We start from the raw sequence: 15,671 nt of genomic DNA, 5'->3' as shown, positions 1-15,671 counted from the left end.
ATAGCAACCAATGGGAAATATTTCATGTATTTGCAAACCGAATGCCCGAAAGTCGGCGAATACCTTCTCTGTGAGAAAAGCACAAATTATTACCAGCCACAAGAACACGCAGATTGTATCCAGACTATTATCATTCATCAATCTTTAGATAAATCATGTAGCCCCACTGAAGTCTCCATTACAAGACAAGCTATGGAACAACTGGATGATCGACACTATACTATTGTCTTCCCAAAGCCTACGAATGTCGAACTTCAATGTGAACGGCAGGAATATGTATCCTTATCTGGCAGCTACTTAGCAACAATTCCCCATGAATGTTCATTACGAACAGATACCTTTAAGATAACCAATAGCGAAGATGAAGTCAAGGGACAGCCGCTGAAGATCACCGAGATACGAAGTAATTTCACTGAAGTTCAAAATAACGAGATTCCACATATAACTCTAAATTCTTTAAATCTCGATAACTTACATCATCTGGAAAACAGAATTATGCTACAGAATCCCATACGTCTTGCCCACTTTGATTCTTCACTGTACCATACAACGTTGCCCCTCTATGCACTTGTATCTGGTATAGTTATAATTTTCCTTGCCTATATTCTTCGACGATACCTGCGAAAGAACCCTACTACACCAGAAGAAGAACCAAGAAGCAACCCTATGTATGCTGTTCCTGATTCTGAAAAACCTGGAGTACCAGCAACATTTTCCCTCAAAGTGCTCAAATAGTTGCTGTTCTGAGGGTGGAGGAATTACATACGGTACCCTAAAGAAGATCGCTGACATCGCGGCACGTGTATGGTCAACGTGCCGGCTTCAAGGAATTACTCTGCTGACACAGTGTTTACCGCGATTTAACATTTTAATTAAATAAAATATGTTTGCCACTCCGTATATATCTAGCATCGATAACGGATGTAATTTTGTAATTTAATTATAAGTTTAAATATAATAAATACCTAGCTAACTATTGGTTTTTTTTGGGAGTCCGGGCTGACGAAATCGTAATTAGAATAATAATAAATATTTATTTATTTAATTTTTCAAATGTAAACTGAACTTTATTGACTATTATGACTCATTTTCCGGTTTTTGATTATTTAATTGTAATTAATTATTTGCATGCAATCAAAAACTATTTTTAATAATGCCAAAGAAGAATAACTTCTTAAAGCCGATTTACATTATCTTAGTGTTTAGGAGAGTGCTTTAGTACAACTTGAAAGGCAAGTTCTTTAGCGTAGCGTTTACTAAAGCAAGTAGCGTTTACATGTTTCAACTAACGTACTATCCTAAAGCACTCTCCTAAACACTAAGATAATGTAAATCGGCCTTTACGCACTTAAAAGGTACACGCACCCTTTTTTTTTAAAATGGTCCAACCATTTTAACCGACTTAAGAAAATGATTTTATGAATCCGACGTGCACTGTGTTTGTGTACGACACGACGTGCACCACCACTTCTAATTGTACTTAAGCTGCGAAAGATCATACAGGAAACAATTTTTACAAGAAGTTTATTTAGATTTTTGCTTACCGGCCCAGTAATTCATTAAATTTTTGTTTAATACTTTTTCGGCGATTAGGTGTTTGTTTTAAAAGGAATTTTAGAAAGCCATATTTGCCCACTACTTTGTATATTTTTCAGTTCTCTATAGACTCTTTTACAGCACAAAATTATGAAAACATGTTTTGAATTGAGCAATTTTTTTTTGTTACTCTGATCTTCTAACATGGCCTTCCATTTTAGTTTTAAGATATCTATTTTTAAGTGGAGTTCGTTGGCGAAGTAATTAATTAATTTATACTTGAAAAAAGTATAGTCTTGATTTAGTAAGCAAGTGCCTAGTAGTAGATCATAATATTTTACGCTTGGAACGACGGACGTCGACGGGTGGAATTTTGTATTCTGTCTCGATGCCCGATGATGAAACTCAGCTGCAGGTATTAATCCGAACAAACAAACTAACTGATGATTTTCTATACTACTTTTCGTTGTATAACATACATTCATTATACAATTTTTGAGTTTAAATGAAATACAGTGTAAACTCTATATAATGTCCCTCAATTTAACGACGAACTCCCTAAAGCGTCGAAATCAATTGGCTTTGGTTGGTTTAGCTTGTCTTCCATACAATGATACTACATAGCATTACACCCATTCTCAATAACAACAACAATTAAATAATAAAAAGTACTTTGTTGCCGAAATTAGTTAAAACTGAGCTGTATGTTGTTTTGTCGTTTTAGCGAGAAATAAACTCGACTGTCGGTACACGTTATACGTACCGAACGTTCCAAGAAATCCGTATTTTTTTACAAATTGCGCATGCTTGCATGTGCTTTATCACGAAGAAGCCTCAATATCGCAAGATAAGAATTAAATAAGTAAGAATATAGAACCGAACTACTGGTACAGTACAAAAATAACAGACAACGCAATAGCCTTCAAATACGTGTTGTTTTTATGTATATACTAACACTAGTCTGAAAAGAAAGATTTTTCTTCTCTTCATTTAACGACAACTCTCTATAACGACATAAAATACAAAGTCCCTTCAGTGTCGTTATATAGAGTTTATACTGTATATTCCAGGCCGAGCCCGTCCCAGAGTAATCCAGTGAAGAGTGACTCGCAAGATGTGAGCTGTGTGATTCCACACCAGCTGCATATTCGTCTCCAGTCCGATGGGGACATCACTATTAGTGATAAGGTATGGTTCTTTTCGACGTTATTACGGTTCGTAGAGCAATACACGTCTAACAATTCAGTCAATGTGTGCTTGCCAGCTGTTCGGAAAGTAACCGAACACCTTGTAAAATAGCATAAGTACATATAGTTAGATCGCCGCCTGCGCGCGACGATTTTCTATATACATCAGTGTATCTTCAACCATCTCCGCGATCACTCATTAAATTAGTTTTTAAGAGCAAAGCAATCTTTTATTTAAATATCATTAAAGTGTTTTGGCAGCAGCCCGAACATTTTTGGTCCTTCGAGCCTCCGTACAGGCGGGACCTGGAACGCGAGTTTTCGTGAAAGTTTCGTGTGTACGAAGTGCTAGCACCATTACATTAAATCATCAAGTGCGGTGAGCTGAAACAGCTCCCACACAGCATACATCACAGCATACATCAGTTCTGGTTCGGCAAGCTAGCAGGCTTGCTACCAGGGATAACATCAGCATCAGCATTCGTGAGGTGGCCAGGCAGGCTAACCACACAACAGCATCATTACCTGTGAGCGAGCCAGGCAGGCTTGCTACGCAGCAGCATACAGCAGCAGCATACAGCATCGACAGCACCGCGCGGGTTCGAGCAACAGCACAACAGTAACAGCATATCAAGTGAGATCTTTCCATATTACTGCTTAATCCAGTATGTATCTCGATAGTCTTATTGAAAAACAAAAAACAACCTTTGAGGCTCTCGAGTCGTTACAAAGAAATATTAAAAAAGACCCCGCGGAAAGAAAGTCGCAACCGGACTATGCTAGGCGTAAGTTAGCTAATCTGGAAGACCTGTGGTCTGACTTTCAACAAAATCACATACAGTTGTGTACCTACGATGAAATCAAACAGCATCCGTACATTATCAATTCCGAATATCAATTGGCAACAACTTTGTATGAATCTACAAAGGAATTAATCAAGCAGATACAAGCAAGAGGTTCTGTCCAACAGCCTATATTAGAAAAGGCATCTATTTCTGGTGTAAGGGATCGGGCAGCCTCTCCACTGTCAGCTAATAAGCCAGCAGCAACCATTGTGACTCCAGACGCAGCAGCACAGCATAATCAAGGTTATCAGCCTAGTCAACAGCAAACATCGTCTACATATGAATCAGTACAGCAAGCAGAACCCCCGAAATCCAACGGAAAACTTCGGGAGCTCCTTAGAAAGCAGATATCAAACTTCAAAGCATTCGAGAGAACAGTCAGCAACATAGATTTAAGTAGCATGTCCGAAAAATGGGAGTTTGAATATACCCTAAAATCAATACAGCAGCGCTGGTCAACTATAGACTCTCTTCACTGGGAGGTCGACATGTACCAAGAAGGTGAGGATGAGGTATATCAAAGCATATTTTCTAAGCATGAACGAACATACAACGAGTACATCAAATCAATCAACAGCAAATTATGGTCCGTTGCACATCGCGAGTATTCTACGCCCAAAATGGATATTCCAGTTTTTACGGGTAACTACCAGCACTGGACCTCATTCAAGGACCTTTTCCTAGAAACAATCGACCGCAACCCGTCCTTATCAAATGCACAAAAAATGCAGTTTTTGAAGAGCAAGGTAAAAGGTGAAGCTGAAAATTTACTTCGTCACCTACAAATCAGTTCCGAAAACTACTCTATATGTTGGGAAATTCTAAATAACAGATATAATAATCAAAGATTAATATTCACATCACACATGAATATTCTGTTCAGTCTCCCAACCATGCAGCAGCAGTCATTGATCCAGATCAAGAGGATGCATGACACAGCAGTCGAGGTACTTAATGCTATAAAGAACCTAGGTGTCAACATAAGCACCTGGGACCCCATCATAGTTCATATCTTATCACAAAAACTCGACACAGAGACCCATGCAGATTACATTGAATCAGTTAAAAATCCCCGGGAATTGCCTATTTTACGAGAGTTTATCGACTTCTTAGAATTGAAATTCACTACCATAGAATCGTCTCGTAGAAAACAAGACTTTTCGACTCAAAAGACAAATCAAGGGACTCAACAAACTTATTATCAAAATCGAAAACAGCATTTTGAACACCAACCATCAAACAAAACTTTCCCATCGCGTCCCATCATGAAAGCGCTTCACGTATCTACGGGTATCATATGTCCATTATGTTCCCAGGCACACGGTATATTCCAATGCAATAATTTCTTGCAATTGCCGTGCGAATTGAAACTTAAAACCGTGCAAAAGTTACAACTCTGTGCAAACTGTTTGTATTCTCATAAAAATAATAAATGTTATTCAATAAAACGATGTCGTACGTGTAATGAAAATCATAACAGCCTGTTACATGACGCCTTTAACAAGCAAAAACCAACCATATCAACCGCAAGTACTTCGAAGTCTCACGTTCAACCAAATAGCAACGCAGCAACTACGCCCCATGCAGCCGTGGGAAAGGCAACCGAAGTTCTCTTAGCGACCGCAGAAGTCAAAATCACGGCAATCGATGGTTCACAGCAAATAATGAGGGTCCTGATTGACCAAGGATCCCAGATATCATTAATTTCGGAAAAGGCTGCTCAATCATTAGGTTTACAACGGCAAAAATTCAACGGCTCTATCTATGGAGTCGGTCAAAAGCAGAATAATTGCAAAGGCATGCTCACTATCAAGTGCGCGTCTGTCAACGATGATTACTCATTCGAAACCGAAGTTTTAATTATAAACAACTTAATCAAAAGCTTGCCGAATCACAGCTTCGATAGACCGTTTCTTCCGTATTTAGATAACATAATATTAGCGGACCCTAATTATAATATGAGCAGACCAATCGATCTACTATTCGGAGCGGATGTCTACGCATCTATAATCTTAAACGGGATAGTCAAGGGCGAACATCAATCACAACCAATAGCACAACAAACGCGCCTTGGCTGGATTCTCTGCGGAAACATGCCCCAATCATTTCACTGCAACGTTGTACTCAGCAACTTCGAAGACCTGAAACAATTTTGGGAGATCGAGGGTATAACGGAGGAGTATTCAATGTCCACAGATGATCAACATTGTATTGACTTTTACAAGCAAACAACAAAAAGACTCGAAGACGGACGGTACCAGGTCAGGTTACCAATGACAGAAAATTTTGAAGAGAAACTAGGAGAGTCTAAACACATAGCAATAGCTCAATATCGAAACATCGAAAAGAAACTAGCAAAGGATCCTAATTTGGCAACAAGTTACAAACAATTTATGCAGGAATATCTAGACTTAGGTCATATGACACCTTGTATATACATATATAACAAAAGGGCTTCCCCGGAATGTTATCTCCCGCACCACGGCGTGCAGCGTGCTGACGCGAGCAAATTCCTACGCTATGTTTACAGTGGGTTAGCAAAGACGTCGTCTGGGTTCAGTCTTAATGATTTAATGTACAAAGGTCCGAATTTACAAAAAGACTTGCAATCACTAATTTTATCATGGAGACAATATAAAGTCGGCTTCGTCGCCGACATAGAAAAAATGTTTCGGAAAATCTTGATATATGAAACCGATCAAAATCTTCAAAAAATAGTATGGAGGAACTCACTAGAGGAACCTATCTATTTAACGCCGCACGAGCTACAAAATGCAAGTCGGTTGATCATTATCAATGAGCAAAGATCCGCATTCGCAAGCGATATAGAGCATTATCGCGAACATAAACGTGTGCAAAGTAAAAGCAAATTATTACCTTCGACACCGCACCTGGACAAGTCAGGAATCCTTAGAGTTGGCGGAAGATTATCAAAAGCAAACATAGATCCTGAGATGAAGCATCCAGCAATCATACCCCACGAAGGGCGTCTCACGACCTTACTGATAGCAGAAGCACATGAACTAACTTATCATGGTGGGCCAAGACTTACTGTGACATGTTTAAGAAAGAAGTACTGGATCATAAGAGGATACAGTGCCACCAAAAAATATTTGAGATCATGCGTAATGGCGTCTGAAAGCAAGCAAGAACAAAACAGGAAAAAAGCATCAAGCAAGCAAACTAATGAATCATGTAAAGGTCAGTCATCAGCCGGAAAGAAGACACGACCAGTTAAGAAGAAATTCGACTTTATATCAATGGCGATAGCGCTTCTTTCATTCATGAGCATTATGTCTACGTCTAGATCGGAGTATAATATTACTGAGATGAGCGCCAGCCAATCGTTGTATTTCGACCCCATAACAAAGATGCAACTTATCAGAGACAAATGGACCTTAGTTGTGTACCACGATATGGCCCCGTACTGGCAAGGTGAACTAGCATACAAAAAATTATCAAATCACTTGGACAAACTATGTACTAACATCGAGAATAATCAACAATGCCATATGATTTTACTACAAATGAATCACGACTACTCAGAATTACAATATAACAATCAACTTTTATTGACACAGCATTTTACCGAGCACTCCAGACAGCGTCGCGGTCTTATCAACGGCGTAGGCTACCTTGCGAACACATTGTTTGGTGTGCTAGATCAGCATTTTGCAGATAAATACACTGAGGACATTGAACTGATTAGAAATAATCAACAACACTTAGTAAATCTATGGCGTAACCAAACTTCTATAGTAGAGTCAGAATTTAACTTGTTAAAAAGAACAGAAGCATCGATGGAAAGGCAGTATAACATTATAAATAGTCGGTTAAACTCTCTCGATAAGGCAACAAACGATTTAAATAAGCAAATACAGAGCATGTCGGAAGTCGAGGATTTTATTATGTCAGCAATGTCGGCTATGAACTTACTTCAGAATCTAAAAAGCATTCAAAATACCCTCTTGGACACCATCACTGACGTATATCAAGGCCAACTGAACGCCCACCTGTTGACTCCCAAGCAACTACAGAGTGAACTGAATGTGATATCAGGACAGTTATCAAAGGATTTAAGCATACCGATCGACAACATACAAATTGACTTATACAAAATATACAAACTTTTAAAAATAAAAACGAGAATCACTACACAATACCTTATCTTTGAAATACAATTTCCTCTAGTGAGCAGGGACATATACCAGCTGTATCAGATAATACCCATACCACATCAATTTGGCAAATTAATGACTGAAATAGTCGCCTTATCACAATACGTATCATTAAATCTAAACAAGGACGCCTACATCATATTATCAATCGACGAGTTACAAGGATGCATATTACACGAGGGACATTACTTGTGTGAATTAAAGAGCCCAATTTATCATCTAAGCACTGACGAGAAGTTTTGTGTTTTTAATCACATCAATGACAGTTGCAAAGTAGCTACCACAACCTGCCGCAACCAGTGGATAAAACTAAACAATCCTCTGCAGTATCTGTACTTCAGTTGCGATACATACAATTTGCGGATCATATGTGACAATACAGTACACAGTCGCGAAATAAAGAAATCTGGAATAATAACTCTGCATGATAAGTGTCAAATTAAAGGCAAGGATTTCACATTACTGGCAAGCGGGCAACAATTCAATACTATACAAACGGCACCGAACATCCTTACACCAGATGTTCCAGAAATCAACCACATTATCAATATAACAATGCCTTACTTCAAAGAAGACGATACAGATATCGATAAACTGAACAGCTCTATAGATAGCTTGGAATCCCAAATAAAGAGCATGAAGAGCAACATGGATGAAATGCCTGAGCTGTCGAGCCACGACATACATCAATACTCCATCATCTACAGCCTGGTCGCCGCGTGCGCGTGCGCGGCGCTCGTCGTCGCCTGGAGGAGGTGTCGGCGTCGGCGGCGTCTGGTGCTCTCACTGGGCGCGCAACGCAGTGACATTAGTGAAATAAAATCAGTGGTTCACAATCAAAGTGAAAGTGTTAGTGCGCGAACGGCATTCTCGATAATCGAAGATAGTGTCGTGTAACATAAACACTCATTTTTTTTATCAGTAAATTTTTTTTTTCTCATTATTGTGTATAATTTTAAGCATTTTGGTTTTTTTCTCCCGCCCGGGAGCATGTTCGGAAAGTAACCGAACACCTTGTAAAATAGCATAAGTACATATAGTTAGATCGCCGCCTGCGCGCGACGATTTTCTATATACATCAGTGTATCTTCAACCATCTCCGCGATCACTCATTAAATTAGTTTTTAAGAGCAAAGCAATCTTTTATTTAAATATCATTAAAGTGTTTTGGCAGCAGCCCGAACACCAGCAAAATTACGTTATTTTCACAGCATCTAGACAAAATGTTCACTGTGAGGAACGGAATTTTTTTGGCCCTAAATTATTTTCAAAATAAAATGAAAAAAATCAGTCAGTTTTTTAATCAATAATTTATTGTGAAACCAAGTAGATTCTTTCAGTATTTAGCAAAATATAGAAATAGAAATACAGATCAATGCTTTCTATAAATATTTAATATTGTCGCCCGTATTTATTCCCGAGGTTTTTTTTAAACGTTGTGTAAAAAAAAACCGGCGATTAAAAAGAGTGGCGGAGAGATGATCGCCAGTTCTTCTCTTCCGTTCTACGCCCTTGATTTGAGAACTGGCACTAAATGTAAAATTAGAAGCATTAATATGTATTTCTTTACTGACAAGTCATAAGTGTACAATGTGTTACCTATATGATTAAATGATTTTTAAATATTGAGGTTTAAAATCTGCAGAATTTTCTAAATTTTATCTGCAAAAACCAACATGCGACTATAACCAACCACGACGATAACCAACGAGTTAAGGCACCTCTTAGAGTAATAAAAATATGAATAAAAAAACCGTAATTTTTAGTCCGGTCAATTAAACATTCGAATGTGTATAAATTCACAACAAGATCAGTAAAATTGTTAAAAATATAATTATAAATAAAATTGTTAAGTTCTCCATCATTCCAATGTATGGAAAAAATTGTTTGCTCGAGGTCAAAAAAATGAGTTCGGGATTTTCAGCAAAACGTCTTAAAAGGACATCATGATTTCTCCTTTCAGGCGGAACAGGTAGACAAGCACAAAAAGAAGCCAAAATCCGAAGCGGAATATGCGCTGACAGCGGCCGTTGTGTGCGTCGAAGACAGTCCCAGGAACCTCGTGGCGTATATCAGGATCGCTGATAAGGAAGACGCGCATTGGTACCTTTATAATGATTTGGGGTTAGTGCATACTGAACGGATTGATAATAATTGCAATTGAAACTGCAGGCTTACCCTTCAAAAGTGCAGGAAGGTTATTGTTCTAGTTATAGAGGTAATTAGAAATCTGTAGTAGTCTGCTGCTAGCTTAGCTTCTTGAACCTGACATAAAATATTGTTATTGATTTCATTCATTAATTTTCGCTGATGTATTGCCGAACCGATTCGACTTGTCTTTCAAGAAAAGAGCGTACGATTTTTAAAAGGCCAACAACACGCTCGCGAGCCCTCTGTCATTGAGAGTGTTCATTAAATAAAATTTGACTTAGCGCCCTTCAAGAAAAGAGCGTAAAAAATTTTTAAAGGCTGGCAACGCACTCGCTAAGCCTTTGGCATTGTGTTTTCATATCTCTTGCCATCTGGTGAGCCTCCCGCTCGTTTGCGCCCTGTACTAAAAGAATTACTTATGTAATAACATATTTCTTATTTTTTCTCATAAAAGTATAATTTTAAATTAGTTTTCATATCTTGACCACACTCTTACGTCATTACAGTTGGTATATTCTTGATAATATGAAAACATTAAATATAATTAAGTCATACAAAACCCATTAACATTTCAGGATTGTGTCTGTGAATGAAGAGGAGGTCTCCCAATTCAGTCCTTGGTGGAAATCACCTTGCGTACTCTTTTACACTAGTCCCAGAGCACTGCACGCTAAAGATGTCGCTAGTGTCTCCTAGCGTAGCTGTTACGGTCCGTTTGCTTATTGGTAAGTTCTATTAACTGTTCACTTGCTTATTGGTAAGTTCTCTTAACAGTTAATTTAATTATTGGTAAGTTCTATTAACTGTTCACTTGCTTATTGGTAAGTTCTCTTAACTGTTCACTTGCTTATTGGTAAGTTCTCTTAACTGTTCACTTGCTTATCTGTAAGTTCTCTTAACTGTTCATTTGCTTATCTGTAAGTTCTCTTAACTGTTCACTTGCTTATTGGTAAGTTCTCTTAGCTGTTCACTTGCTTATTGGTAAGTTCTCTTAACTGTTCACTTGCTTATTGGTAAGTTCTCTTAACTGTTCACTTGCTTATCTGTAAGTTCTCTTAACTGTTCATTTGCTTATTGGTTAGTTCTCTTAACTGTTCACTTACTTCTTGGTAAGTTCTCTTACTGTTCATTTGCGTATTGGTAAGTTCTCTTAACTGTTCATTTGCTCATTCATAAGTTCTCTTAACTGTTAATTTGCTTATTGGTAAGTTCTCTTAACTGTTAATTTGCTTATTGGTAAGTTCTCTTAACTGTTCACTTGCTTATTGGTAAGTTCTCTTAGCTGTTCATTTGCTTATTGGTAAGTTCTCTTAACTGTTCACTTGCTTATCGGTAAGATCTCTTAACTGTTCATTTGCTTATTGGTTAGTTCTCTTAACTGTTCACTTGCTTATTGGTAAGTTCTCTTAGCTGTTCATTTGCTTATTGGTAAGTTCTCTTAACTGTTCATTTGCTTATCGGTAAGATCTCTTAACTGTTCATTTGCTTATTGGTAAGTTCTCTTAACTGTTCACTTGCTTATCTGTAAGTTCTCTTAACTGTTCATTTGCTTATTGGTTAGTTCTCTTAACTGTTCACTTACTTCTTGGTAAGTTCTCTTACTGTTCATTTGCGTATTGGTAAGTTCTCTTAACTGTTCATTTGCTCATTCATAAGTTCTCTTAACAGTTAATTTAATTATTGGTAAGTTCTATTAACTGTTCACTTGCTTATCGGTAAGATCTCTTAACTGTTCATTTGCTTATTGGTTAGTTCTCTTAACTGTTCACTTACTTCTTGGTAAGTTCTCTTACTGTTCATTTGCGTATTGGTAAGTTCTCTTAACTGTTCATTTGCTCATTCATAAGTTCTCTTAACTGTTAATTTGCTTATTGGTAAGTTCTCTTAACTGTTCACTTGCTTATCTGTAAGTTCTCTTAACTGTTCATTTGCTTATTGGTTAGTTCTCTTAACTGTTCACTTACTTCTTGGTAAGTTCTCTTACTGTTCATTTGCGTATTGGTAAGTTCTCTTAACTGTTCATTTGCTCATTCATAAGTTCTCTTAACTGTTAATTTGCTTATTGGTAAGTTCTCTTAACTGTTAATTTGCTTATTGGTAAGTTCTCTTAACTGTTCACTTGCTTATTGGTAAGTTCTCTTAGCTGTTCACTTGCTTATCGGTAAGTTCTCTTAACTGTTCACTTGCTTATCGGTAAGATCTCTTAACTGTTCATTTGCTTATTGGTAAGTTCTCTTAGCTGTTAATTTGCTTATTGGTAAGTTCTCTTAACTGTTCACTTGCTTATTGGTAAGTTCTCTTAGCTGTTCATTTGCTTATTGGTAAGTTCTCTTAACTGTTCACTTGCTTATCGGTAAGATCTCTTAACTGTTCATTTGCTTATTGGTAAGTTCTCTTAACTGTTCACTTGCTTATCGGTAAGTTCTCTTAACTGTTCACTTGCTTATCGGTAAGATCTCTTAACTGTTCATTTGCTTATTGGTTAGTTCTCTTAACTGTTCACTTGCTTATTGGTAAGTTCTCTTAACTGTTCACTTGCTTATCGGTAAGTTCTCTTAACTGTTCATTTGCTTATTGGTTAGTTCTCTTAACTGTTCACTTGCTTATCGGTAAGTTCTCTTAACTGTTCATTTGCTTATTGGTAAGTTCTCTTAACTGTTCACTTGCTTATCGGTAAGTTCTCTTAACTGTTCATTTGCTTATTGGTTAGTTCTCTTAACTGTTCACTTGCTTATCGGTAAGTTCTCTTACTGTTCATTTGCGTATTGGTAAGTTCTCTTCACTGTTCATTTGCATATGTAAGTCCTATTTTCACGGAGTAAATTTTACCGGTCGAGTACTTCTGTTTAAAATAAATACCATACCATTTAAAAAGTAAAAGAATTATATTTCACCTAGGAAGGTATTATTTAAAAAAATAATACACGAATAAGAATAATGTTTATTCATAAAAAGGTTTAAAAATGAATGGCAAAATAAGTGCAATATTCGAGTATTTTTTTAAATTTATCTCTTGAACTCTGAGAAAAATAATGGAAAAACCTTAACACCAGTTTTATTTAAGCGAAACGAAGTTCGCAGGAGCAGCTAGTAATAATATAAATTGTTTTTTTTAGCAACGGTCCACACGAGGAAGACGTTAAATTTATGCGATGATTTCCAATACTTTTTACATTCAATTCAAAACTGTATTTTATCGAAGAATATTTTAACGATTAAACGGTTTTTATATCCAATTCCGCGAGAACATATTTTTAAATCGTAATTGTAAAATATCGTTATTGATAGAAAACCTCAAACATACGGCTCGTGGGATTAACGACTCGTAATTTGGATATAAAAACCCTAAATGCCTTAACGAAATTGAATTGTCATGCCTTGGGTTCGTATATACCACGTAAGTACAACAGTATTTAATCGTTGGTCCGAATCGGTATTTTTAATACACTCCAATATTTTATAAGTAGGTTAAGTAGCGTAGATATTTTTTTAGGTGCAAAGTTCCATAGTAGGCACAATTATAGAAAAGCTAGCTTACATTTCTTTATAATGTACTTAAAGGCCGATTTACTGATGAAAATTAATCTAAAATGGCGTAAGAAATTACGTAAAATGTGTTAAAAAATTACCAAGAATTACTATAAAAATCCTTATAAAAATAGACTGCATCATATATTTCTGTTTTTTTTTTTCATTTTCCAATATTTTTGTTATACACGTTACGTTATGATATTTTGCAAAAAAAACACACATCGAATGAATCATTTTATTAATATTAAAATAGTTGTTGAAGTGAAACTTCTTTAGGCGCATGAGGGTAAACTTTTTTACGGATACGTCACGAACATGTGCAGCGTTTTTGTCGAAGAAAAGGGAAAGAGCGATTGAGACCGATTTAGAGAGAGTGAGAAGGGCGAATTACGTAATAGAAATTCTATTTTTAAAATAAAAATTTTGTAAAGAGAATTTATGAAAAATGGGTATTAAAGACTTTTATTTAGAAGAAGAATTTTATTATCGAAAAAATAAATTTATTATTTGTATTAATTTTCGACACTTAATATTTTAATGACAATTAAATTCCTAACATATCTTCCTTTTTCCCTCCCTCTAAGTCTCGGAAATCTAAAGTTTTAGATGAACAAGACTTAAAAATTATTTTGCCAAAGAAGTTTCACTTCTGACATATGTACTTTGTACGCGCGCACTTTTTTTTAAATTAGTCCTTTTTATAAATACCGTTGTACCGTTATACCCCTAAAAATGGTTACATGGTTACAAATCATGTTTTACAATAGCTATTTAACAAATACGTGTTACTAAAGATAAGATATCGTAACATGGAGGTATTCTAAAACCCCAAACACACAAAGATTGTCATCAATTTGTGTGTCGCTTTACATAAATTTTACTTTTCGTCTTCCGGTATAGTCGCTACTCCGTAATGTCGCCATTTTAGATTCCTTTCATATAGAAGTGACTATAAAAACCTAATAATAATTTGTTTTTTTTTTCTATCACATTGTGTTCACACAGAGATATGAAGACTGTAATAAATATTTTTTTAATAATTGAAAGAAAAATTGTGTTCCGCAATGCTCGTTTGGCCCAATGCAATGGTTCATTTTTAAGTCAAAACAAAAAAAAAGTTTTAATTAGCGAACAAGCTATGAAATTTTTAGTTCTAAGTTGTATATATGTTGATACATCTTTATATAAATATGTGTGTTTGTAATTAGGGAGCGTTCAAGTATTACGTAACAAATTTGGAGGGGGGGGGGTCCTTTTGTAAAACGTTACGATGCAAGGCGGGGATTGAATTACGCGTTATTGTTAATATTATTTGCGATTTTCCAGTACCTTACACCACATAATGGTAATTTTTAGGTATAAAGAGTCACTGGGTGGTCACGAAACGTTTTACTATAAAATGTTACGGCGCGTTACATGGGGGGGGGGTCAATAATCTCCAAAAATTGCGTTACGTAATACTTGAACGCTCCCTTGAAACTCTTCCTAAATGTCTGGACCGGTTTGATGACATTTTTGTATTTGTGTTAGTTTTTTTAAATACGTGTACAGGACGTGTGTTAGGTTCGCTAGAATTGTATATTTTGGTCCATAGTTTGTCTTTTACTGAAAAGGCGTTAATTTATATTTTTTTAATTGCTGCACTGAAGTTTGCAGTCACGGTGACTCGACGAAAGAGTTATAAAAGAGAAGTTTGAATCTGGTTTAAATATTTATAGTTAAGTGAATCGGTCTTATAATTCTTCCAAAATAACGCTAAAACAGAGAACTAGAAAGAGGATGATATATTTCTAATTATTTTTATACATAGAAGTGCAGCTGTCGAATCCTTTTCTTCTTTTTTTGACCTCAGTTCTATATCTAGTCGGAATTGTAATGTTACATTTATCTACTACAGTAGAACCTCTATAAGTCGAACATCAAGGGAGACGCCAAAAAATTCGAGTTATAGAGTTTTCAACTTATGGAGGATTTCTTCTTCTTTATTCTTATAAATTTTGCAAAGCAAGCAAACACGTGTTTCCATGAGTCATAAATTTATTATTGTATACTCCTAAAATGTTTTCTAAGAAACAATAGTGTACTCACATTGTCGGCAAGTTCTTAAAGTCGGTAACTTATTTTTGTTCGAACAATAGATATAATAAATTCCAAATGATCAAGTTGTAAAGGTTGTAAAATAAAACGTTCCTATGTTCGAGATACAGAGGTCAAATTTAAATTTTCGAGTTATAGAGTGAAAA

The 15,671-nt window shown here is 36.2% G+C and overlaps 1 protein-coding gene across 1 annotated transcript in view; it reads left to right on the top strand.

Annotated features, from left to right (window-relative positions):
- Positions 1-13,551, top strand: part of LOC125054236 (PAN2-PAN3 deadenylation complex catalytic subunit PAN2) — a 44,444-nt gene extending 30,893 nt beyond the window's left edge. The window contains exons 20-23 of the mRNA XM_047656003.1: positions 2,607-2,724; positions 9,710-9,870; positions 10,473-10,622; positions 13,014-13,551. Of these exons, the coding sequence (XP_047511959.1) occupies positions 2,607-2,724; positions 9,710-9,870; positions 10,473-10,593 (400 nt within the window). The 3' untranslated portion in view covers positions 10,594-10,622; positions 13,014-13,551. The remainder of the gene's footprint in view (positions 1-2,606; positions 2,725-9,709; positions 9,871-10,472; positions 10,623-13,013) is intronic.
- Positions 13,552-15,671: the final 2,120 nt, after the last annotated feature.

The sequence above is a fragment of the Pieris napi genome, chromosome 11 (genome assembly GCF_905475465.1).
Source record: "Pieris napi chromosome 11, ilPieNapi1.2, whole genome shotgun sequence".
Classification (NCBI taxonomy): Eukaryota; Metazoa; Arthropoda; class Insecta; order Lepidoptera; family Pieridae; genus Pieris; species Pieris napi.
The sequence above is the reverse complement of the archived record's forward strand: the minus strand, read 5'-3'. Positions and strand labels throughout refer to the sequence as shown.